Here is a 23,941-nt window from a genome sequence, read left to right as displayed (position 1 = left end):
CTAGGATAATTCTGGGCTGGTAAACAACCTTTCTGTTTTCGAGGCTAGTCTCATATAAGCATTTAGGAATTGGATAATATTCTTCAGGTTATCGCATGATAGCCTTTCAAGGTCTCTATATGCTTCTTCCTGTGCACCTGTAGATCCTTGGAACGGGTCTTCAAGTACAAAAATTGTGCGTAATTGAGAGAGGATATTTTGAGTATCTCCTGCTTTGTCCGCATTTGCTAATAATATCTGGTATTCATCTGGATACGCCATTCGCCATTGTATCCAGGCTAGTTTCTCATATTCTCCTAGAAGGTTCTCGATGAATTCCATCTTTGCTTGTGAGTCTGTGAACCCTTGTAGTGAGACTAGATTTTTTGTAATTGATTCCCACCTCATGAATACTTCATCAAACATCCCTAGTTGTGACGGGATTATAAACATTGCCCCTTGCTGTTGGAATGCTGTTGGGAGGTTCCATGCCTCTGAGAAGTCTATTGCCTTGAACCTTGGTTGATTTTGTCTGGTGTATCCCTCAAAGGTTGGCTTCTGACTTGTTGACTCTATGTTGACCGCTGGTGGGTAATTTGCGGGTCCCATCGTAGAGTCTGCAGGTGGTCTGTAGTTTGATACGGCTGATGAGGAATATACTTGCTGAGATAGTTTTGCCAATTGTGGGTACTTCATTTCCCAATTTGTTTCTATTCCGGCTGCTATTATCTCTTTCTGAAATTTTTGGGGGTATGGCATCTCCCCTCCCTCTTGAAAATTGTAATTATCCTGAAAATAAGAATTCAGGTTATTGCATAGTTGTTCGGCCTCTTCTTCTTCTTCCTTGTTGGTGAGCTGAAGTATGACCGCTATGATGTGGCTCCTGATTTCTTCTTCTTCACTAAACGTTTCCTCGCCATTTGCATTGTAGTGAAGATGGCTTGAGGTTGATGCGGCTTTGTAATTGTCGAAACTTATTGAAATTCTTCCGTCTAGTAAGTTTCGGCTTCGTACCTCCAATGGCTGCATAGGGATGTTAGTCTGGGTAGGTTGGATTACCCAGTCCCTTCCTTGTAATTCTGTTGTGGAGTATCTCCTTCCTGATAGCGCCCTTACACCATGGCTTGTGAGATAGTCCACCACCCCTGATACTTCGTAGGCAAAGGCGACATTCAGGGTATTTGACAGTCGCCCCACCATTCCTCGATTGATCAGTAAGTTAGCTTCTCCATTCCGCCAACTGTCGTATCCTCGGGTGAGGATTGAAAGTTGGATGTTGCGGTAGAAGTCACCAATCGTCATCATTGTGTCGGGGATAACGTAAACCAATTGACTACCTCTAGTCAGATCTACTTCCATCGTTGCGATGATGGATCTGTCGTCGCTCCACCTGTTGTCTCGGAATACTAATAGGGCTAGTGTTCCTTCTTCCCGTCAGTGTAGGGTTTGTATTTGTACTTGTAGAATTCCCAAGTGGATGTATCTCATCCGACTCCTCTAGAGTTGGTCATAGCTTTCTTCTCGGATGAACGACCTGTCCTCCTGGTTATGTGTTACCAGGATAGCTTCTTCTGATCTATGCATATACACCCGGTGATGGGCATCATCTCTTCTGGAGCGATATAATACTTCGGCGGGTGCTATTGCCGCCCTTTCCCGCATTGATAGCCTCAGTTGTGTCTGAGGATCAATTTGCTGTTCGAGGACCTGTTGGCTTGTGTTTGGTCCTCCGAATATCATTTGTCCAACCCGTCTTGCCGCTTGGCGGGTGTTGAACATCCGTCTCTGGCTCCTCTGATAGTTTCTGATTTGGTCTTCAACTAGGGGAGCGGATGTCGACACCTCTCTTGTCTGCGTTCTCGTTGTCATTATTTTAACTCTCTGAGGATCTGGATGGGATCTTTGAACACTAAAATCCTTCCTTTTGCTTCTTTGGGTCTTTCTGAAGGACCCAAACTGAGGTTTGAGAGTTTGGTGATGAGGTCTTCCGGGATTGCTTGGGAAGGCCCTGTTCTTGCTTGTTGTAGCTCCTTTATAACTCGGAGCTCAGATTGTATTTCTTTGAGACTCTCTGCGATTTGTACCAAAAGTTATATCTGAACGTTGTGTTGTTTGATAACCGCAGACTGATGGCTCAAAGTTTCTGAATAGTCGCTTGGTTTTAGAAAACCGAGTGAATGAGCGTCAATTGCTTCGGTTACTCTAAGGGCTTCCTTGTAGGCTTTAGTAAACACTCTTCCGTATACCCCAACAGCAGCAGCAATAGAAGAACTGGATCTAGATGAGGAAAATTACATCCAGATCCAAGAGTTAGTATGCTACTCGACCGAACCACAAAAAGATGAAGCAGGCCTAAGAGCCCAGTTTGGGAACCTCCTCGAAGAACTAAAGGCCCAAGGCTACGTTGGGGAAAACCCGCTCCAGCACTGGGAGAAAAACAGAGTCACGTGCAAATTGAAAATAAAAAATCCGAGCTTTACAATTGAGGATAAGCCAATCAAGCACCTTACGCCTCAGGCAAAGGAGTCTTTTGCCAAGAATATCAAAGCACTATTGGACCTAGGCGTAATCAGACCAAGCCAAAGCCGACATAGAACAACAGCTATAATAGTCAATTCAGGGACAACAATCGACCCAATAACAGGTCAGGAGTTGTTTGATAACCGCAGACTGATGGCTCAAAGTTCCTGAATAGTCGCTTGGTTTTAGAAAACCGAGTGAAGGAGCGTCAATTGCTTCGGTTGCTCTAAGGGCTTCCTTGTAGGCTTCAGTATTTTTGGAGAGTGTGTGACTCATCCAAAAATTTGCCTTTCAATTTTTGAGAGCAGCTGCTCCACCCTTTGTAGCTTCCGGTCAAGGTCTTGTGATAACCTCAACGCCTCGTTTTCAACTAGTTTTGATTGCCTGACGTTTTCTGTCACCAGGTCACGTACTTCAGTGTAGTTGAGTTAGGAGATTGGGAGTATAGGTGTCAACGTTTTAAAACTTATTTTCATCTGGAAGAGTTTTCTATTGAAAGACTAGAATGATCATGAATCAGTACTTTCTGTTCAAGTATGAAATTGCTAATAGACGTAAGGTGTCAAAAGGGCAAGGAGATACCCTGAAGCACACTGAAAAGGTGAGGCAACGTAATATAAATAACAGGAAAGAAAGGCTCATGATCCCATAGTTTGAAATAGATGTCTTATAAATGGGAAGAAGCTATGCAACAATGGTATACTAATTCCCATACCTCCCAGCTTGACTACCTTGATCTTGCTGAAACCATAAACCCTACACGGAAAGAATTAGCCCACAATATCTCTGTTATTTACGACAAAACTTGCTTATCTAATCGAGTCAGTTTAAAGAATTTTAAATTAATCCTTGAAAAACACCAAAATCTTGAAGACAGAATAAAAAGATTCGAATTTTCTGTCAAAACACTTGCTACTTTGCTGTTAGAAAACAAGCCATTAACAAAGATTGGCTAGGTGTAAGAGCAGTGGACCAAATCTATAAATACGTTTTGTTGGTAGAATTGTGGATTAACAAGAAAGGTGTACAGTATCTACAGTATACCTGCTGACTCCTTGTCTCTCTCGTCTCATGCTGACACGGAATAAGCCTCGTGTATTTTCCCTGCACTGTCTTTTCATCTGTGCCCCAATTCTAGAGACGCAAGCAGATCTATCGTTTGCCATGACATTTTTCTCGATTAGTACACAGATTGGATTTATTAAGAATACCATTCAAATCACCAAATATGTACAGAATTGCAGAAACTTCTTTTATAGTCAGCTTCCTACTTTGTCTGGTTAATTCACAGACTACAGCAGGTCTTCTTTCTCTACAAGTAGCATCACTTTCTTTCTTCCAATACGACAGAGTTCTCAGGTAAAGGAAAACTACTATGTAAAGTGACACTTTCCATTTTCCTGTCAAATGTTGTGTAATGGACGATTTCCAGATTGAACTGGAGTCACTAAGATACACCTACAGTCTACCACGTAACTCGATACAAAAAAAAAGAAGGAAAGAAGCATAGGTCTCTAATAACATAAGTACTACTTTCGTTTCCAGAGAAAATAATACTCACCAGGACATGTGAAATGCACCATTATTGTTATAGCAAGATTCACATACAGGAGAAAGCATCACCTGTGACGAAAACACCAGGGAAAAGATGACTACTTCTGATTCATGGCCCAATTCTCTAAGGTCTTGATAAGCAGATTTCTCCTAAAAAGGCCAAAAGTCTTCACCACCAGGCTTCTTTACAAAGATCTGGTTGTACTCAGGTCGTGATGTCTGAAAAGGGTTAAAACTTTTAGAAAGATCAATGATGAATAAAAATTCCATGGACACATACATGCAGTTTACAACTAAGACACACGTTGTATCCATAAATCATATGTTGGGATGTGACATGCTAATGCAACAAACACACACATAACTGTGACATTTCATGAATCAGCAAATATTGCTGATTTTAGAGTCCTTTCAATTCTGACGCACTCTATATCAAGCATGAATCATCTTAATCATTTTTTAAAAAAAAAGGCAGAATAACAAATACATGAAATGACTCCAGCCAATAGACCTGGCAAATATAGACAGACTTCTATTTGTGGGCTGTTCCACCATAACCGCAGGTAGGGATGGCTCACCTTTGAACTTCTAGATATGCCAGTCAAGGTGCGTAGTGTAACAAACTAGTCCTTTGTATATATGTTTGTCCATCAGCACTATTGCAGAATCAACTTTGCATCACTCAATTTAACATCACAGTTTTTTTCACACGATGTCTTTGGAAAGACCACCCATCTTCCTCGACTATTCAATGGCCTCAACTAAAATGACCACATAAACCTTGGCAAAAAGATAAGCGAAAGTGCAATGCAATGGAACTTTTGTGGTCAGGGTTTATTCCTCATTAGCCTAGTGGCAGATCAAATGATAATTCACATCATTTTCTGATGACTCAGCCAGTACTTAATATGTAAGCCACAAATGTTATCAAATTGTCCATATTTCAAATTATTTTAGTTGCAATAAAAATATAAAATAATGTGGAAGGAGGGTAGACTAGTGAACTATGCAACCATGTCTATATTAATGTCAACTTACTTGCCTAACAACAATGAATCCCATAAGTTAGTTTTCAGCTGAAGCCTCGAAATCTAGATGCACCTCAATGTATCGTCATCTTCTCCTCTTCGATAATGTATGCTCTTATGCACAAAATGTAAATGTTGATGCCTCAAAGAGGCACCTCCTTGAATGAGTCTTTCCCTTGATACAAATTTTGTGAGGCTAGCTATTGAACAATTCCTTAAAAATGGCATCTTTACTACCAGAAAATGTTGATGAAAGTTTAAATAGAATTAATTCTAAATTCAAATTAGGGAAACAAATCTTACAAATTAAAAGTTCTATATTAAGACTAAGACTAAATATATAAGATGTACTATTATATATAGTAAGACAAGAACTAAGGATATAGTTAAATCAAATAAACAAGATGTTCCAATAGGTAAAAATTTCAAATATCTTACAATAATTATTCAACAAGATGAAGAATTTGATAAACATATCATTCATATAGTAAAAAATGGATGATTAAAGTGAAAAGAGAAGTTAAGAGTCTTCTGTGACCACCGAGTATCCTTAGATTAAAAGAAAATTTTTACTAGACACTTGTTAAGCTATTAACTCCTTATGAGTCTGAGTGTTGGGCAGCTAAAAAATTATATATATATATATATATATATATATATATATATATATATATATATATATATATATTATTGTTAAGATGATAATACTGAGGTGGATATATAAAATTACTACAACAACAACAAAATCGTAAGTCCTGACTATTTAGGATCGGCTACATGGATCTTTTTTCGACCATTGAGATCCGTAAAAATTCATATGTTAAGATTATTTAAATCTTTAATTATATATTTTTAGGTCTTTTTTCACCTTTCCTCATGTTACTAACAATAATCTTTTCGTCTCTTCTAATTACCACAACATATGTCTCCTGATCAAATGTTCATACCATATTAAATGATACTCTCTCATTTTATCCTCTATTGAAGTGATAATTAATTATTCACAATTAAAAATATTTTTTTCTATCTTTCCTAGTAATTCCACACTTTCACCTTAACATTCTTATCTCAATAACACAAGCCTTTTTTGTATATGTTGTTTCTTTACTTCCCAATACTCAAATCCATAAATTATTACTAGTCTAACAATTGTTTTATAAAATTTTTTCTTTAGTCTCAAAGACACCAAATGATCACATGACTCTTAATGCCTCTCATCATTTTAACATTATGTTTTCGCTCTACAAATAACATCTTTATTAATCTCTTCATCTTATTGAATAATTGATCCAAAATACCTAAAGCCTTCACTTAAAGGTACTTTTTGCTCATCCAATTAAATTGTATGATACTATTTAATTCAAGTATTACTAAAACTATATCTCATATATTCAGTTTTAGCCCGACTTAATCTAAAGCATTTAGTTTCTACGTATTATCTTTATAGTTTATACCTCAAGCTTAGAATTAATTTCATTTATACTCTCATCAACTAAGATAATATCTGATGGAGAACCATCTAGCTTTATAAAGGATTTCAAAAAAAGTTTATTCCAAGCAAAGAAATTAACAAAAAGTCATCAATTAGTTGGCCTAGAATATCTAAAAGTTGTAAGAAAAATTGAAGAGCCTTTTGATCTTTCTAGGTGCTAACCTAGGGATTCCTTTTGTATTAAGTGTACTCTTATATTAAGTGCACACCTTTATTATTAAGGTGTCCTAAAAGCCATATTTTGAAATTCTAAAAGGCATACATATTTCCTAGGGGATTATTCTTAAGAATCATTGCTACATTGATTGTATCAAGACTCCTAAATCCCTATAAATAGTGGGGCTTGCCAATGGATCAAGCATTTCATATTTGAATGAAAAAATACTTGTATCTTCTCTCTTCTAGTCTCTTACACTCCTCTCTTGCTCTCTTGCTTTCTCTTTAATTCTCTCTTCTCTCTATTCTGAATAACAACATTTTGGTATCAAGGCCATCAAAAAACCTGCCCTGGACCCTATTGGGTTCCAACTAGCAGCAAAAGTTTTAATCAACACTCAAGGATTCTTACACCTCTAACGTCAACCCTTGCATGTGGAGTTGGATTTTGGTGTGACTATCCCTACAAAATTGGTGGACCACTTAGTTCTCGGTGCCTGGTAAGTTTTGTTTAAACTTCACTATATTTTTGTCGAAAAGAAAAATTATTTATTTCATTAGAATGTGGTTTTCATCGGTTCTCCCTCATTTTCTCCTTTTTTTCTATTTATCACCCTCTCTCTCCCCTTTAGCTACAATTACAATACCACTAGATTTTAAACCTTAAAAAGTTGTCCTAAAAAAAATAAAAAATTAAGAAAAAAAGTGAGAGAACCATTTGAAACATTGCATTTCTACATTGTGCATTGCAACAATTAACAACATTATTACCAAAAGACAAATTGTCGATAGTATGGGAATCATGTCTAAGCAAGAGAAACCAAACCAATCCTGATCAATCCCTAAACCAACAGAGTCAGATAGATACCCTTAGGACCAAACTAGGAGATCATGATACATATGTTGAACCAATTATACGACTTAATGACCTAAGTCATAAGAGCTCTCCAACACCTTGGAAAACGACCTATGAATGAGGAGGTTGATGAGTTAGTTAGGCAACATGTCCATTCTCCACAATCCACAACTTCAAATCAAGGAATTTTGCTTACTGCCCAAGCTCCACTTGGAACGAATCTTAGGTCTACCTATAAGGCACTTATTCACAATCATGCTCAAACAATTCTTGATGACCAAGCTTTTGACCTTAACGATGAATTCCTAGAACCTACTAAAAATCAACAAACCCAAGTCATGGGCCAACGAATTAGGTTTGCTAACAATCCGAGAGAAATGGCTAAAAGAGTCAAAGTGGATATGCTAGACTTTGATGGTAGTTTTGACCCAAATATGTTCGTTGACTAGTTAGATAGTATAGAAGACTACTTTGAGTGACATGGAATGATGATATTAAACATGTATGATTTGCAACAATGAAAATGGTGGGGTTCGCTAGGAAATATTGCCAACATGTCCAACGTAATATTGAACACTGTCGAGAGTCTCTCATCACTCAATGGGAAATCATGAAACAAAAACTAAAGGAAAAATATTTGCCAACCTACTTTCATAGCCATCTAATTGAACAATTGTTAACCTTAAACAGTTGAATTTTAGTGTGGTAGGTTATTTAGCTTGATTTGAAGAACTTTCACTTAGGTGTGAAATAAAGGACTAAATCATCATTGTCCGAAGATTTGTTAATGGGTTAAGGTTTAACATCCAATGAGAAGTCTCTTTAGTTTCCCTGACACCATGGAGAAAGCTTCCCGACGAGCTCTTGAGATTAAGAAGTATATCAAACTCTATCCAATTCGTCAAGCATCTTCTCAATTTCTCGACAATAGAACTATTTCTCAATCTATCCCAAAAAGTGGTTCTATCAAGTCAAAAAAATCCCCACTACTAGCAACAATCTTGGCCCAACCATGAATCATCCAACTCGTTCAACCACTGATTCTCATTATTGCCATAATAGAGGTCACATTGCCTCTCAATATCCTCAATATACCCTTATCGTAAAACAACAACCCAGGATCAAATCAAGTAAAACAAGTAGTTGAATACGAAGCCCACTCAGGTGACAAAAATGGACTAAAAATTGAAGATGCCCATGTTAATATTGTATGTATTATTCTCTTTACTAATAATGATTCAAATTAATGGAGACGAAAAGTATCCTTCATACTTTTATCCGAAATGGGAAAAGAACTTGTAAGTTTGTTATAATGGGGTAGCACTATGAATGTGGCCTCAAAATCTACTATCAAGAGACTAAACCTTAAGGTAGTCACATTCAACCCCATTTAAAGTAGCCTGGGTTGACAAAACCACTTTACCTATGACTGAGAGATGTTTGGTACCAATCAAAATAAGCAATTACCGGGATGAGAATTACTATGACTTCCTACCAATGCCATGCCCACATTCTTTTAGGTTGGGTTTGGTTATATGACTTTGATGTTATCAACCATGGAATAGAAAACACCTATGCTTTTCGATACAAAGGCAAAAACATCACCTGCGACCAGCAAAATCATCATAAAAAATCAAATTAGGAACTCCCAAGTCTCTTCCATAAGCCCCAACTACCAAGGGACTCTACTTACTAAATCCTAAATCTTTTAAAATAAAGAGTCTAGACAACAAATTTTGTATGGCCATCATTACCAGAGAAATGTTTGGCCCTTGCAATATTCCTGACCTAACTCTTGAGGTTAAATCCTTATTAGATGAATTATTTGATGGCATATCCTCATAATTACCTAGTAAGTTGCCACCATTATGAGGAATCAAATATGTCATTGACTTTGTCCCAGGATCGCTGCTCTTTAATCTCTCATATTATAGGATGAATCATAAGGAGAGAGCCGAGGTAAACAAGCAAGTTAAAGAACTTTTAGCTAAAGGATTTGTGTGACACAGCCTCAATCCTTGGCTCCTTGCATTATCTTTGCCTTGTTAACCCCTAAGAAAGATAGGTCTAGGAGGATATGTAACGATAGTTGAGCGATCAACAAAATAACAATCAAATATCACTTCCCGATTCCTCAACTTGAAGATATGCTAGACCTTCTCGTTGGATCTAGTTTGTTTTTGAAACTTGACCTAAGAAGCTGATACCACCAGATTCGTATTAGACTTGGTGACGAATCAAAAACAACATTTAAAACTCAAGATAGCTTATACGAGTAGTTAGTCATGCCCTTTGGTTTATGCAATGCCCTAAGCACTTTCATGCACTTCATAAATCAAGTTTTACAACCCTACATAGGCAAATTTATTGTAGTCTACTTTAACAACATCTTGATAAAGATCAAAGATACTACCCTTCAAGTTGCTAAGCTTTGTCAATTTGAAAAAGTGGTCGATCATGCAAACCCATGTCCTATTCCTAGGCTTCATCATTTCTACCCAAGGTATTGCCACTGATCCAGAAAAGATCCGCGTCATTTTATAGTGGCCTGAGTCTAAAACTTTTATGAGATTCAAAGTTTCCATAGATTAGTCTCTTTTCATAGGAGATTTATTATAGGGTTTAGTTCTACCATGGCACCTATCATTGATTGCCAAAAGAAGGGTGAGTTTTTTTAGACCCTGGCCACTACTAAAGCTTTTGCTAACATCAAAACGAGAATGACGACCACTCCTATTCTTAGGCATCCTGACTTTAGTAAACCCCCCTATAATTAACTACATTTAGTATCCCAATCCCTATACTTTCAAAAGTTACATTGAGATTCTTATACTTACGAAAGTGAAATATTTAACCACGTTGCTCCAACAAAACCCCTCTCTATTTCTTGATTTCTAACCTTGTGAAATTACTTTTGTAATCATTTATAAGGATCTTAATGTTTCACTTTCGTAAATATAGAGATCCCAATATAATTTTTGAAAGTGTAGGAACTGGGATACTAAAGATAACTAATTACAGGGAGTAATATGTAATTAGCCCCACTTATGATGTCTTTGGTATTGGCAAAAGAGGAATTCTAAGTCAAGAGGGTTAATTTATCGTCTTTTTCAATAAGAAACTCAATGATGCAAAACAATATTATTCTACCTACGATAAAGAATTATATGATTGTGCAATGTCTTAGGTATTGACGATATTTTCTTCTATCGCAAGAGTTTGTCTTATTGTCTGACCACTAGATCCTAATGTACTTAAAGGCCCAAAAGAAGTTAAATACTCGATATGCCAAGTTGTCACGGACTTAGCTGGTTTTGCCTAAATCGTGCGGCACCCTTGTGTGTTCGTCCACAAAGGTCAGCTTCTCCAAAGCCTCTCATGGTCTCTTAGGACCCACAAAAGAGAAAACGGGTTAGAGAAAATACCTCACTCGGGATCCACAAGTAAACATTCCAGGAAACACTTCATAAACAATGCAAATTACAAACAGACTTTACAAGCTCTGAACAGTTGCACAACAAATGGTCAAAATGATCCATTACAGGCCGAAAATCTCTCACAAGTGTCCACATGACACAACCTTTATTTACAAGCCTAAAGCTGCCACCAAACCCAACTAAAATGGGACTATTAAGCCTTCGGCCATCCCTCTACATGTTGTGCAAAGCATGAACATACCAAAAGACACGAGCAGACATAAACATTAAATCAAACATCCTATTTCGAAGTTTGTCCGTGACATTCTCCCCCACTTATTCCTTCGACGTCCTCGTCGAAGCCTTTGTGAATACTGCAACTCTTCGCCTTTGCTGAGTCTTCAATCTTCTGCTCCAACTGCAATGTGCCTCTTGGCTCCCAGCTGCTCTCCGCTGTTGTTTTTGAGTGGTCGAACATTTGATCCGCCGTGCTGCTTCAACTCACCAATGACTCTGACTCTGGTGTGGGGTTGGCTGAGTTGTGTTGATCCTTGTTGATTCCTACGGATCCTCCAGATGAAGGAAAAGGCCATCCTTACTATGCGTTAGTCTCTCAGATGCCTCATGCTGCTTGAACTGGGTGGATGCTTGTTGGAGCTTTAACGAGTATCGCCTCGCAAACTTTCAAAGTTTTTAGTCCTTCCTCCACAAAATTTGCTCATCGACTCTTCTTTCACTTAGTTGTCACTTCCAAGTAGATTCGCATCACTTCCGCTTTTGATTGGTATTCTATTGGAAAATGAGGCGGATACTCTACTCTCAGTAGCACTGATCACCAATGGTGAGGATTTGACAATTATTGTCTTCTAATATCTTCGAAGGGTCTTTGAACCTGTGTAGAGCTCCTCTGCTGGATAGATAAGAGAATTAAGGTACTCGGTTTCGCCCATTCTCTTAAGGGTTGAGAAGGCAAAGGTTACTTGACTTCGCCCACCTCCTCGAGATTGTACTCCAAGTATCGAGCTGGTTATTGGCCTTCGCCTGCTCTTTGCTCACACTTCTGAAGCACTTGAAGTGTTTGCACTCCTTGCGTTGAGTTAGTTACTGTGATTCATCTTCTCAATGCCATCGAACTTCTAGAATGTAGGAAGTTTTCACCCCAACTTGGAGTAATTCTCTAATAGATTTGGTCGCCTCTGGGATTGTACCATCTTCTCCATCAATCCTACCGCCTACTCCACTGAGTAGCAAAGGTACAGCACCACAAATTGCCTGCTTGTTCCTTGGTCGTGCACTCTTGCATGACCCGAAGTCCTTCACTTTCGGCTATCTTGATGAGAAGCTCGTTGACACCGGTCTTACGAAGTTCCTTGGCTTGTGTCCTTCAGCCTTGTCTCGGTACTTGAAGATTGCCTCTGCATGCTCCACCTCCTCGGCCCCTTTCACGACCAAGTGCTCTCCCTCCATGAGAGCAAGGGATCAATGACTTTAACGGAAGTCCCACCTTTGCGATACCATGGCGCTGCCATGCCCATGGCACTACTATCCGTCGCCTCGCATCTGCATCCCTTTTCTTCACAATCAGTAGATATGCCTCTGTGGCACTCCTCCGAGTCCACCTCCATTCTAACTGATGCTTGATTTTGGGTAGCTAAATCCCTTTGGACTCATCGTCACTTCCTCGCCCCTTTCGACCCCCTGCTTCAACACCTCGGTGTTCTCCAAGCAGATCCCTTTGGTCGATGGAAAGACAGACTGCAACTCCCATACATGGCCTCTGCCATCACGTTGTAGGGTTTGCACCGATTCTATTCTCCTTAGCTTCCTTGGTAACAACGTTCGCTTACTCGACCTTGTCCTCTGACTTGTCGGGCTCCCTTAAGCGAATATGGGCTCTGGAGCAGTCCAACTCTCCAGCTGCTTCGATCATACCTCTACATGATCAAGTCCCTCCAATGGGACTTACTGGTACTTGCATTCAAACTTTTTCCTTAGTGAAACACAGCCCCCATATGCTGATGACCAAGGCTTCCATCCGATGCAAAATTCGATGCACGCACGGAAGACCCGCCTCTGCGGTATCGTGGCCTTCACTCCTTGAATCCAAAGCCCTTCTTGTCGTCGTGTTGTTCACCGAAGTGGAGCTTCCAGTAGCTCCCGATCATACCTCCATATGATCTAGTCCCTCACGGGACTATGTCATGTGCATCGCATTGCCACGAACTGTTCCACCACGATCCGCTGCACCATGTCGCCTCCTGGTGACATCTCTATTGCATTCTGATCCTTATGGGATGAACTCGAATTGTGATCCCTCCATGTGTGGCCTCTGCCAATACATCGCAAGGTCTCTTCCACCTTCGATTTTGTTCGCTCCTTTGGCACTTCATCCACCCACTCTTGGGTCACACTTAGATGAAGCACCGCTCTAGGACAGTCCGTCGCCTAGTAGCTCTCGAAGTCCACCGACTTCGTTGAAGATGGTGCAACATTGTCTCGATCCTGGGCCTCTACCCCTACCAGCACAATCTCTGCTGCGCACCGCTTCCTGCCTAGCAACTTAACTGGTAAAACTGTGGCATATTCTTCAAGAGTACTCGCCTCCGCGTCCTCTTGCCCCGTGCCAAGGCCGCCTTCTAAACCCAACTTCGCCTCCGCAAATTGAGTCGCCTTAGTTCCTCCATCAAATGCTTTTCCGAGATAAGGTGCATGTGCCCAGAAGCTCCCTTCGTCTTTGGCACCATGCAAGATGAGTCTGCTCCGTCAGAATGAAGGACCCATAAAACAACATGATCCTGCTCTTGCCTCTGCAAGAGTTCATGTCCTTCACCTCCGTCCAAGGAAAGCACTGTGCCTCCGCTCCATGTTCCATCTTCTATGTTGTCTCCCTTCATGCAGCTTGGGTACTTCGCCAGGTTACACCCAAGTTGCTCCGCTCCTCGTTTTTGCATTTAGTTGATGGTGGCCCTCGCGCCCACCATTCCACGGGTCAGCCCTCCCTTGGGTCTGATCTCCATATCGACTTCAAGTGTGCCTTCATTTATGTTGCATTGGGTCGCTCCCCCACTTAATCTCGCAATGCATCCACCAATGCATTCTCTCGAGCGAGATCATGCGATGACTCCTCGCCGCTTGCTCAATCCATTGAGCTTCGTGGAGTTGTTGTTTGTTGAGGTACTCCTCAACATGTGAGGTCCGTCCCACATGATTCTCTCTCTAGAGAGCCGGGACTTATTCCTCCTGGATAACTGTCCCGTTGGAGCAACATCTCTCTTCGTTTCGAAGACCACCATCCCCTTGGACTACTCCGATTTACTGAACAAACTGTGCATTGTTCTGCCTCCTACAAACGCACTTGCTAGATTACGACTCCACGTCAATACAGCCCCCGCTGCACCACTCAAGGCCTAGCAACATGTTGAACTCGTTGCACACTTCAACCTCCTACGGACGTATCCTTCACATGCCGAAGAGAAAGTTTCAATGCTCCATGGCACCAAGTTTCGGTTGCCTTGGGATGGCCACGAACATTCCATCGTCCGTATACAAGCCTATGTATGAGTACTGAATTCTTTGAGTTAGCAATTTCCCTCACCTCTGTGAGCTTTGCACAACTCTTTCGGTAGCTGAGCAACTCATTCCACCTTGCATGGTCTCATCCTTTACCAAGCGTCTCGCTTGCCTTGAGCACCATCAAGTATAGTTGTCAACGTTGAGCCGTAGCTCAAACTCAGCCATCCCAACCTTTGTGCGCTCCACATTCTTCCAAGCTTGCCTATTATCGTGGTGCCTCTTGCGCGAAGGGTTGGCCATTCCTATAAATGTCAATCTCAGATGCTCACTCCTCCGAGCGACTCCTTTTCCCTACATCTCCATGCCCGTTTTCCCCCAAACGGTCGCGCGTATGCTAACTGCCCTCAGCACAGCCCCGTTAGGTCCCCCACATTTGCATGCTAAGTGTTTCTATGAGTGCTTGTCCCGCTCTGATACCATCTGTCACGGACTTAACTGGTTTTGCCTAAGTCGTGCGGCATTCTTGCGTGTCCGTCCGCAAAGGTCAACCTCCCCGAAGCCTCCCATGGTCCCTTAGGACCCACAAAAGAGAAAACGGGTTAGAGAAAATGCCTCACTCGGGATCCACAAGCAAACATTCCAGGAAACACTTCATAGACAATGCAAATTACAAACAGACTTTATAAGCTTTGAACTGTTGCACAACAAAGGGTCAAAATGGTCCATTACAAACCGAAAATCTCTCACAAGTGTCCACATGACACAACCTTTATTTACAAGCCTAAAACTGCCACCAAACCCAACTAAAATGGGACTATTAAGCCTTCGATCGTCCCTCTACATGTTGTGCAAAGCATGAACATACCAAAAGACACGAACATACATAAGCATTAAATCAAACATCCTGTTTCGAAGTTTGTCCGTGACAAAGTAGGATGAGTTTCTTAATGAATACTCTTTTATAATTAAGCATTATTCTAGCACTCAAAACAAGGTTGTTGATGCCCTTAGTCGAATTTCTACAATCTTGTCTACCATGAGTGTCAAGGTCATACGATTTGAGCAATTAAAGAAAGAGTATATACCCAATGTTTAGAATTTAATCACATCTATCAAGAAATCCAAAATAGAAACTGTCGTGAGCATATAGACTTCATTCTTAGGCATGGTTACCTTTTTCGATCCACTAGATTATGTGTTCCCCATTCCTCCCTTCGAGATTTATTTGGGAAATGCATGTAAGTGGATCAGCAAGTCACCTAGGTCGAGACAAAACCATTGCATTAATCGAGGATAGATTTTACTGATCGTCTTTAAAGTGATAGGTTGCTCAAGTGGTGTTGTAGTGTCACACTTGTCAAATTGTCAAAACTCACATACGCAATACTGACCTATACAGCCCATTACTTATTCTATACTCATCATAGCAAGATGTAAGTTTAGATTTTGCCCTTGGACTTCCCAAAACAGCTCGTGGCCATGACTCTTCTGGTTGTTGTTGATCGATTTTCAAAAAATGACCCACTTTATCCCATGGAATAAGACCAATGATGCCTCACACATTGCTAAATTATTCTTTCGAGAAGTGGTTAAATTACATGATTTGCCCTCAACCATAGTGTCCGATAAGGATGTAAAATTTGTTAGCTATTTTGAAAAACTTTGTGGAAACTATTTAGCACAATATTAAAATTCTCTTCAGCCTTTCACCCCAGACTGATAGTCAAATTGAGACTATTAACCATTCCTTGGGAAATCTTCTTAAATATTTAGTTGGGGAGAAACCGAAAAATTCGAACTTAACCTTACCCACAACAGAGTTTGCATACAATAACCCAATCAACCGCTCCATTGAAAAAAGTCCATTTGAAGTTGTCCTCAACTATACTCCTCGTACACCCATTGACCTTGCACCCCTTCCACTTGACTATCGTGCCTCAAAACCAGTTCACTCCTTCAATCAACATATCCATGATTTATATGTTGAGATTCGATATAAAATTATCCTAAGTAATGAAAGTTACAAACTTACTGCTAATGCACATCGTAAGAGTTAAAGAGTTTCAAATTGGTGATTATATCTTGGTTCACATTTGTCCTGAGAGATTTCTTAAAAACTCATTCGAGAACTTGCATGTCCGAGCCATTGGTTCTTTCCCCATTATCCATAAACTAGGATTAAATACATATATGCTCAATTTGCCTTCTAACTTAAATATTAGTTCAATTTTCAATATGGAGAATTAAACTCCATATCATGGTATTTTTTAGCCTCCTTTATCTACTAGTATTCTTACAAGTGACAATCCTCTCAAAGCATAGACTCTCTCACGACACAGGGATGACATAGAAGTCATTCTTGATAACCACCTTGTTACATCTGCTACTAGCATTACTCAACACTTCCTTGTCAAGTGGCATGATCGTCTAGCTTTTGATGCCACTTGGATTTTATTGGAGGAACTTTATGACTTTGCATCAGAATTATTGGACCAATACTTTACAGATCACTCCCCGGAGTCGAGCTTTTTTCCACCATGGGAGAATGATGGAGAACCATCTAGCTTTATAAAGAAATTTAGAAAAGTTTATTTTAGGTAAAGAAATCAATAAAAAATCATTAATTAGTTGGCATAGAATATCTAAAAGTTGTGTTGAAAATTGAAGTCTTTTGGTTTTTCTAGGTGCCAACCTAGGAACTCCATTTATATTAAGAGCACTCATTTACTATTTAGGTATCCTAAAAGTCATATTTTGGAATTCCAAAAGACATACATGTTTCCTAGGAGATTATTCTTAAAATTCATTACCTACATTGATCGTATCAAGGCTCCTAAACCCCTATAAATAGTGAGGCTTGTCAATGGATCAAACACTTCATATTTGAATGAAAAAAGGCTTGCATCTTCTCTCTTGTAGTCTCTTACACTCCTCTCTTGCTTTCTCTCTATTTCTCTCTTCTCTCTATTATGTTTTACATTAATATCATTAGCAAATAACATACACAATAATGGTCTATACTATAAATGACTAATAAGTTCATCCATTATCAATGTGACAAGGTAAGAGACATAAAACGGATCCTTGATGTAATCTTTTACTAATAGGATACTCACGGGATGCACTCCCTATAATCTAACAATAGTAGTATTATTATCATACATAACCTTAATAACATCAATATAATTAATGAATACATGTTTCTTTTCTAAAATCCATAATAATAAATCTCTATTCTCTAAATTAATAAAATCCATATACAAATCTTTTATCTCTCTAATTTTCATTAATTGTTTTGATAAATAAATAACTTCTATTGTGCTCTTTCAAGCATTAAATCAAATTGTTTTTCAGAGATATTTGTTTCAAATCTTATTTTACTTTTGATAACTCTTTTCCAAAGTTTCATAATATGTCTCATGATTTTAACCGTCTATAATTAGAATAATTGTAAATTATCACCTATATTCTTGTAAATTAGCACTAAGAAACTTTTATTCATCAAACATCTTTTGAACCTTATAATATTGTTAAATAAACTAATTAATCAAGCTACTCCTTAATCTCTTAAACTTTTCTAAACCTCGATAGGGATAACAACAAGTCTCCCCCTTAGCTATTTTCATCTTTTTAAAGTTTTTTTTACTTCAATAACTCTAATTTTTATGAAAAAATCCATGATTATTAAATCTATCACTATTATATATCGTTAAAGTCATTTATGGAATGTTCATTAAATAATTTATAAAAATAATTTCTACTTCTTTTCTTAATTTCGTTATCATCAACAAGTATTCTTTCATCTTCATCTTTAATACATCTAATATTATATAAATTCTTACGCTTTCTTTTCCTAGCTTTAGCAATTTGATATTTTTTTTTTTTCATTTTTAGTATCTAATTTCTTATAAAAATTATTATAAGCTTTACGCCTTGTCATCCTAACCTCGTTTTTAGATTCCTTATATCTTTTTATTGTTTTCTCCTTTTTACAATTTTATCAATATGCAAAACATGATCTTTTAGTAATAATTGCTTTTTAAACTTCCTTACACCACCACCAACTCTCTATTAAGGCTACACCTTTACCATTAGTTTCGCCAAAGATATCTTTTGTTAAGCTCTTAATTTTATTGATTATCGTAGTCCAAATAATATTAATATTGTCATATATTAGGTTCTAAGTCATCTCCCTTTTCATCCTATTATTAAAAATCCTTATATTATCATCTTTAAAACTTCACCATCTATCTTTATCTTCTTCGATTTTCTACAACAAATATCTAATACCATTAATCCATGTTGATTCGTCAAAATTTCGCCAGGTATAACTCTACAATTCTTACATATAACTTTATCAACCTTTTCTAGTAAGAAAAAAGTCAATCTAACTATTTGTAATCACACTTATAAGTAATCAAATGTTTATCTTTTTTAGTATTTATTATACCACCACTTTTATTTCACTCCTCATAACCAAAGTCCCTTGCATCCCTTTAAATTCAATGTATGTTTTTTCTACATGATCATTCAAATCTATCATCCAATTATAAGCTTTTCCGTATAGGATTCCTTAAATGAGATCATCTAAATTTTCCAAAAATTCTCTTTTGATTTGATTATCTAGTCCAACTTAAGGGGCATAAACACTTATGACATTCAAGGCATCTTCTCCTAAGACAAATTTTAGAATTATAATTCTATCTCTAAATATTTTCACATCTACAACATTTTTCTTAAGACTCTTATAAACCATAATTCCTACACTATTTCTGTGTTTAACTTTTCTGGTATAGCAAATTTTAAATCAAAGCAATAACTTAGTTTCTCCTACCAACTTGGCAAATTTTAACCATCAATCTAGCTAGAATTTTCTCTTACCAACTTAGTTTTTTGTAAATAAATAATATATATTCTTCTAATCATAGTATCCACAATTCTAATCTTTTTCCTAAAAGTATTCCTATGTTCTATCTTACTAACATAATCCTTTGTTCTTGAACTAACTTCTTTGCTTGCATAAGCCCAAAGTAATAAGAGAATCCTTGCCTACTTTGCACCACATCTAGGTGCCGATGTGATGGGCCACTTTCGAGCAACTTCCTAGTCCATCGTTTGCAATTCAGGACACCTAAGTAGCGAAGGTACCTTGCATTACTTTCAGTTGACAACCTAATCATAAATTGAAATTTGATTAAGATCCATTTGCATGATATCTGATGTAGTTTTACACTGGCTGTTTATGTGTGAAATTACTAAAAAAAAATGGTGTCATTTGTGAAAAATTAGGTGTATATTTTATGTATAAAATAAGAAAGAAGAAATCAAGATAGTATGGACTTGTGTTTAAGTGGCTTACAGATGCTACAGTTAGAAGTTATGAGATAACTAGTGTTTGATGGCATAAGGAGATATAGAGAAAGACCTAAGACGATGTTAATAAATACTATAAATAAAGATTCAATTTAACTGAAGATATTGCTTTTTCCAGACCTCAATGGCAATAAAAGATCTAGGTAGCCAAACCCAAATAGTTAAAAGTTATAACATTGTAGCTTGTTGTTGTTGTTGTTGTGAAGTTACTAATGTTTGTTTCCTTCTCAATCCATTTAATAAGCTTAGCCTTAGCATCTTTTCACTTCATTTTATAAGCTTAACCTTAATATCTTCTCATTGCTATAGTTTCCAAAATGTACCAACTATATACTTCCTTTGGCACCATGCAAAAACACTCATAAAGAAGAGTCAAATATAGGTCAACAATGTCATAACTTTTAGGTTATTATCCCATCATAATTAAAAAAAAAAGCTATTATCTTATCTGACTACATATAAAAAAGACCACTTTACCAACAGAGTAGCTTCCATTTTACACCATCACCTTAGCTATGTCTATAATGATAGTGGCTAATGGGCCCATGTTTATACCCTCATCCGTGCTTCTACCGATAAAGTGAGATGAGGGGTGGGTTCAAAACTTGGTAAAGAATTGACCAAATATTAATACTATAAACCATCTATTTCTTATCAATGCTTCACCAATGGCAAGGTCAAGCATAAGCACATCCTCCTAGAGAGTCAAAGAACATACAGAAATCCTCCAACTCAATCCTCCAAAAACTGATTCATGACCACCTTTTGCGGAACTCAAGTCTATAGTTAGCAACATCAGTCACTGCCTTGATCAGTATGCTATACAACCAATAAGTATCAAATTGAATTTGTCTGATTTTTCATCCTTATAGAAATCTCCAAAGGAATTTGTTTGAGTAAATCAAACCCAATTGGTGTTAGTTGATTTTGTCTAATTCTAGCCAATTGACTACCACAAAAGAAGAAAAAGTGGGGAAGAGCAAAAAGAAGCAAAAGGATAAGACAGAAGTTAAGTTAGAGGGGAAAAAAGAAACATTTGTATATGTTTGTGAAACAGTGAAGAAGATCCTGCTATTATGCATTTGTCACTTACTACAACAACTGCATTTGTCATCTACCAGCATTATGGTAAACTTATTTGAGTAGCACTGTGTAAGATAAAAGAAAGGATATGGGGAGAAAAAATGGGAGGACCTCTTAAGGAAATAGGCATTCTACATCAAGAAAGAAGACATCATGAAATTTGGAATTAATATCAAATTCATAGTCACTCTTGTTTGTCCAAATGATTTTTTTTGTTAATCTCTGTATTAGCCTCGACTTTATCTGCATGGTAATTTGAAAAGCACTAGGGCTACAAATGGGACCCATTGCTAACATCTAAGTTCTCAGTTGACAAATTTTGGATCTTTCTGCATAAATTATAAAACATTTTTTACTACAATAATATATTTGTATGTTGTAATAATTATTTTATTTTCTTGCAAAAATATGCATAATTTTTTAATGAATAAATGTTCATTGATTTTCAAAGGTAAAAGAATCTTTTACACTAACATATAATACTTCTATTTTCAAAACAATATTATACATTCAATAACATTTTACCATTGTTATGATTTTTAAGTTTTTATAATTTTAAAATATTTCTCAAGTGATCCCGATCATATTGATCTGACCCAACCAATTCTACCAATATTGATTATATCATTCGTAGCTCACTTCCATCCTGATCTTGTATTTTGCACTAATAACTTTCAGGATCTTTGTTGATATTTACTAGAATTTTATTTTTGGCCGCCCAAGTAATTCATGTAATGGCTAGGCCTTGTCCCGACAGTAAATTTATAGGTGTCCCTTTCTTTTCTAAGGAAAACTTTGCATCTAATTTTGATAAGATGGGTGCATGAAACGAAAATGAAATAACATAGTTACTTACTCTTACTATTCATGTGTTAAATGATATTGTAAAAATTAACAAATATGGGCATCCTTCTTTATTATTCATATCACTGGAACAAGTTGTATGATGGAAGATGGTATCACAAAGCATGCATTTGGCCTTCATAATATTTAAAATTTTACAGCATTTATGATCAGTAATAGTTTCATAACTAACAAAAAAAAAAGGTTCCCTTCTTTTTTCTCATATATTGAATAAGTAGGATTATGTTCAGGGATAAAAATTTTAGATTCAGTCTCAAGCAAAACTTTTTTCTTAAAAGGTACTATAGGTTTCATACTCCAACAGGTTCTATGATGGACGATATTATCATATCTTATCTAAACCTAGCATATATAGAGATTGATTTTTTATCTTCAAGGGGATCAAAATTTTATAACATTTATATATGTCATGGATTTAGCTAGTTTTGTCTATGCCATGCGGCACCCTTGCATGTCCATTCGCAAAGGGTCAGTCTCCTCGAAATCTCTTATGGTCCCTTAAAGATTTACAAAAGAGAAGACGGAATAGAGAAAACATTTAACTCAAGATCCCACAAGCAGATATTTCAGCAAACACTTGATAGACAATACAAATTATAAACATAGACTTCGCAAGCTCTAAACAATCACGTGATAAAGGATCTAAGGTGGTCCGCCATGATAAAAAGTCACCGCAAGTGCTCACATGATACTGTTACATAACAAGACAGCGAACTAGCCCTTTCATTGGTACAATTTAAATTCTGACTACAACTATAACATCACTAATAATTTCTTATTATTGTGGCTTCCAATTTTTACAGTTCCATATATTTATCTTTAGAGCAAACTTCCTAACTTAATTTTAGCGAAGACATAAATACAATATTAGTATTCATTTTTTTACCTAATGATGATATCGATTCTTTTCTATTACTCTTGGAGCCCCCTGATAAATCCTGGTTTCAACTCTGGGCCTTAAATTTCAGATATATATATATAGTAAATCAATAAAACTATAAATAAAGAGCAGAATTTTTTCATCAAGTTGAGTGGACTAAGAAAAATAAATATAAGCCTACCACGCTTTCCTTCCATCCATCCTTCATAGCGAGAAATATGTGACACATCCGGTCAACTAAGAGAAGAAAACAGATCAAGCCGACTGGGAACGAAGGCGCATGCTTGAAAAAGTAATCGATCTCATTTTCTTTCTAATAAACCGAGCTTAATTAAAAACCATTTCTGCATAAACTTGCAATCAGTGTAAAGATTTAACCAATTTACAATCTTAAAAGTGTGAATTAGGGATTTTCTACTCGATAAAGGGTGAATTCCCCGACCCCGAGCCTAATTCGAATAGCAAAGCTATTATCATTCGAACGATGTCGAAGAAAAGAACAATTATGTGAAGATAATCTTGTGGCAAAATGTACTCACCAGATCTTTGAATATGATGAAGGCGACGAAGAAGAAGAGGAAGAAGAGGATCTCAAACTCAGCGAGATGGACGAAGGCGAACACCGAGCTCACCGCCCTCGTCAGCAACGACTCCCGCAGGACGGGAGGTCTGCCACGCCGCTGCATCGCCGACCTGTTGGATCTGCTCTGATCGGAGGACGCGAAGCCGCCGTCGGAAGGAAGCACACACACAAACCTCTGCGAAGAAGAATCGTGCAGAAACTAGCTAGTTCTTTTCTTTGCTCACGCGAAATCCACGTGAGTGCAATGGGGGAGGTTTTTTTATTAGGTAATTTATAAAAAAATAATAATGAGATTTTACGATGACCCTATATTTATTTTTTACCATGGATAACTCCTTTGTTTAAAATACCAAAAATACCTTTAAAACTGGGTCGATCCTTTTTATTGAATTGGGTAGCTTGATTCAAACTCTGATTGATCCAAAGGTTGGTTCAGGCCAATTGTGATCATAGTATGGGTCAAATAGATTTTGGTCGAATTCTACAAAGTAAATCGGGTTAGATTTTGGGTAGTAGAGACCAATGCTCCTTTCCATGCTCTACTCCTTCCTCTATAACGATGAACGACAACAATATCCTCCTCTTTCAAGCAATAGTAAAATCCTCGAATTCTCTGGCCATGAAGAACAATGATATCCTCCCTT

At 37.6% G+C, this 23,941-nt stretch overlaps 1 protein-coding gene across 1 annotated transcript; it reads right to left on the bottom strand.

Annotated features, from left to right (window-relative positions):
* LOC135679520 (uncharacterized) lies at positions 1-23,524 on the bottom strand. The gene is made up of 2 exons (XM_065193372.1): positions 23,254-23,524; positions 1-4,272 (listed from the first exon to the last, which is right to left on the bottom strand). The coding sequence occupies exon 2, from the start codon at positions 1,336-1,338 to the stop codon at positions 1-3; it is 1,338 nt and encodes a 445-aa protein (XP_065049444.1). The 5' UTR covers positions 1,339-4,272; positions 23,254-23,524.
* Between the last annotated feature and the right edge of the window lie 417 nt (positions 23,525-23,941).

The sequence above is a fragment of the Musa acuminata genome, chromosome BXJ1-1, assembly GCF_036884655.1.
Source record: "Musa acuminata AAA Group cultivar baxijiao chromosome BXJ1-1, Cavendish_Baxijiao_AAA, whole genome shotgun sequence".
NCBI lineage: Eukaryota > Viridiplantae > Streptophyta > Magnoliopsida > Zingiberales > Musaceae > Musa > Musa acuminata.
The sequence above is the reverse complement of the archived record's forward strand: the minus strand, read 5'-3'. Positions and strand labels throughout refer to the sequence as shown.

What these genes read in the sequence shown, in the direction of transcription:
- LOC135679520 (XM_065193372.1), bottom strand. Translation starts at nt 1,338, where the DNA reads ATGGAAGTAGATCTGACTAGAGGTAGTCAATTGGTTTACGTTATCCCC.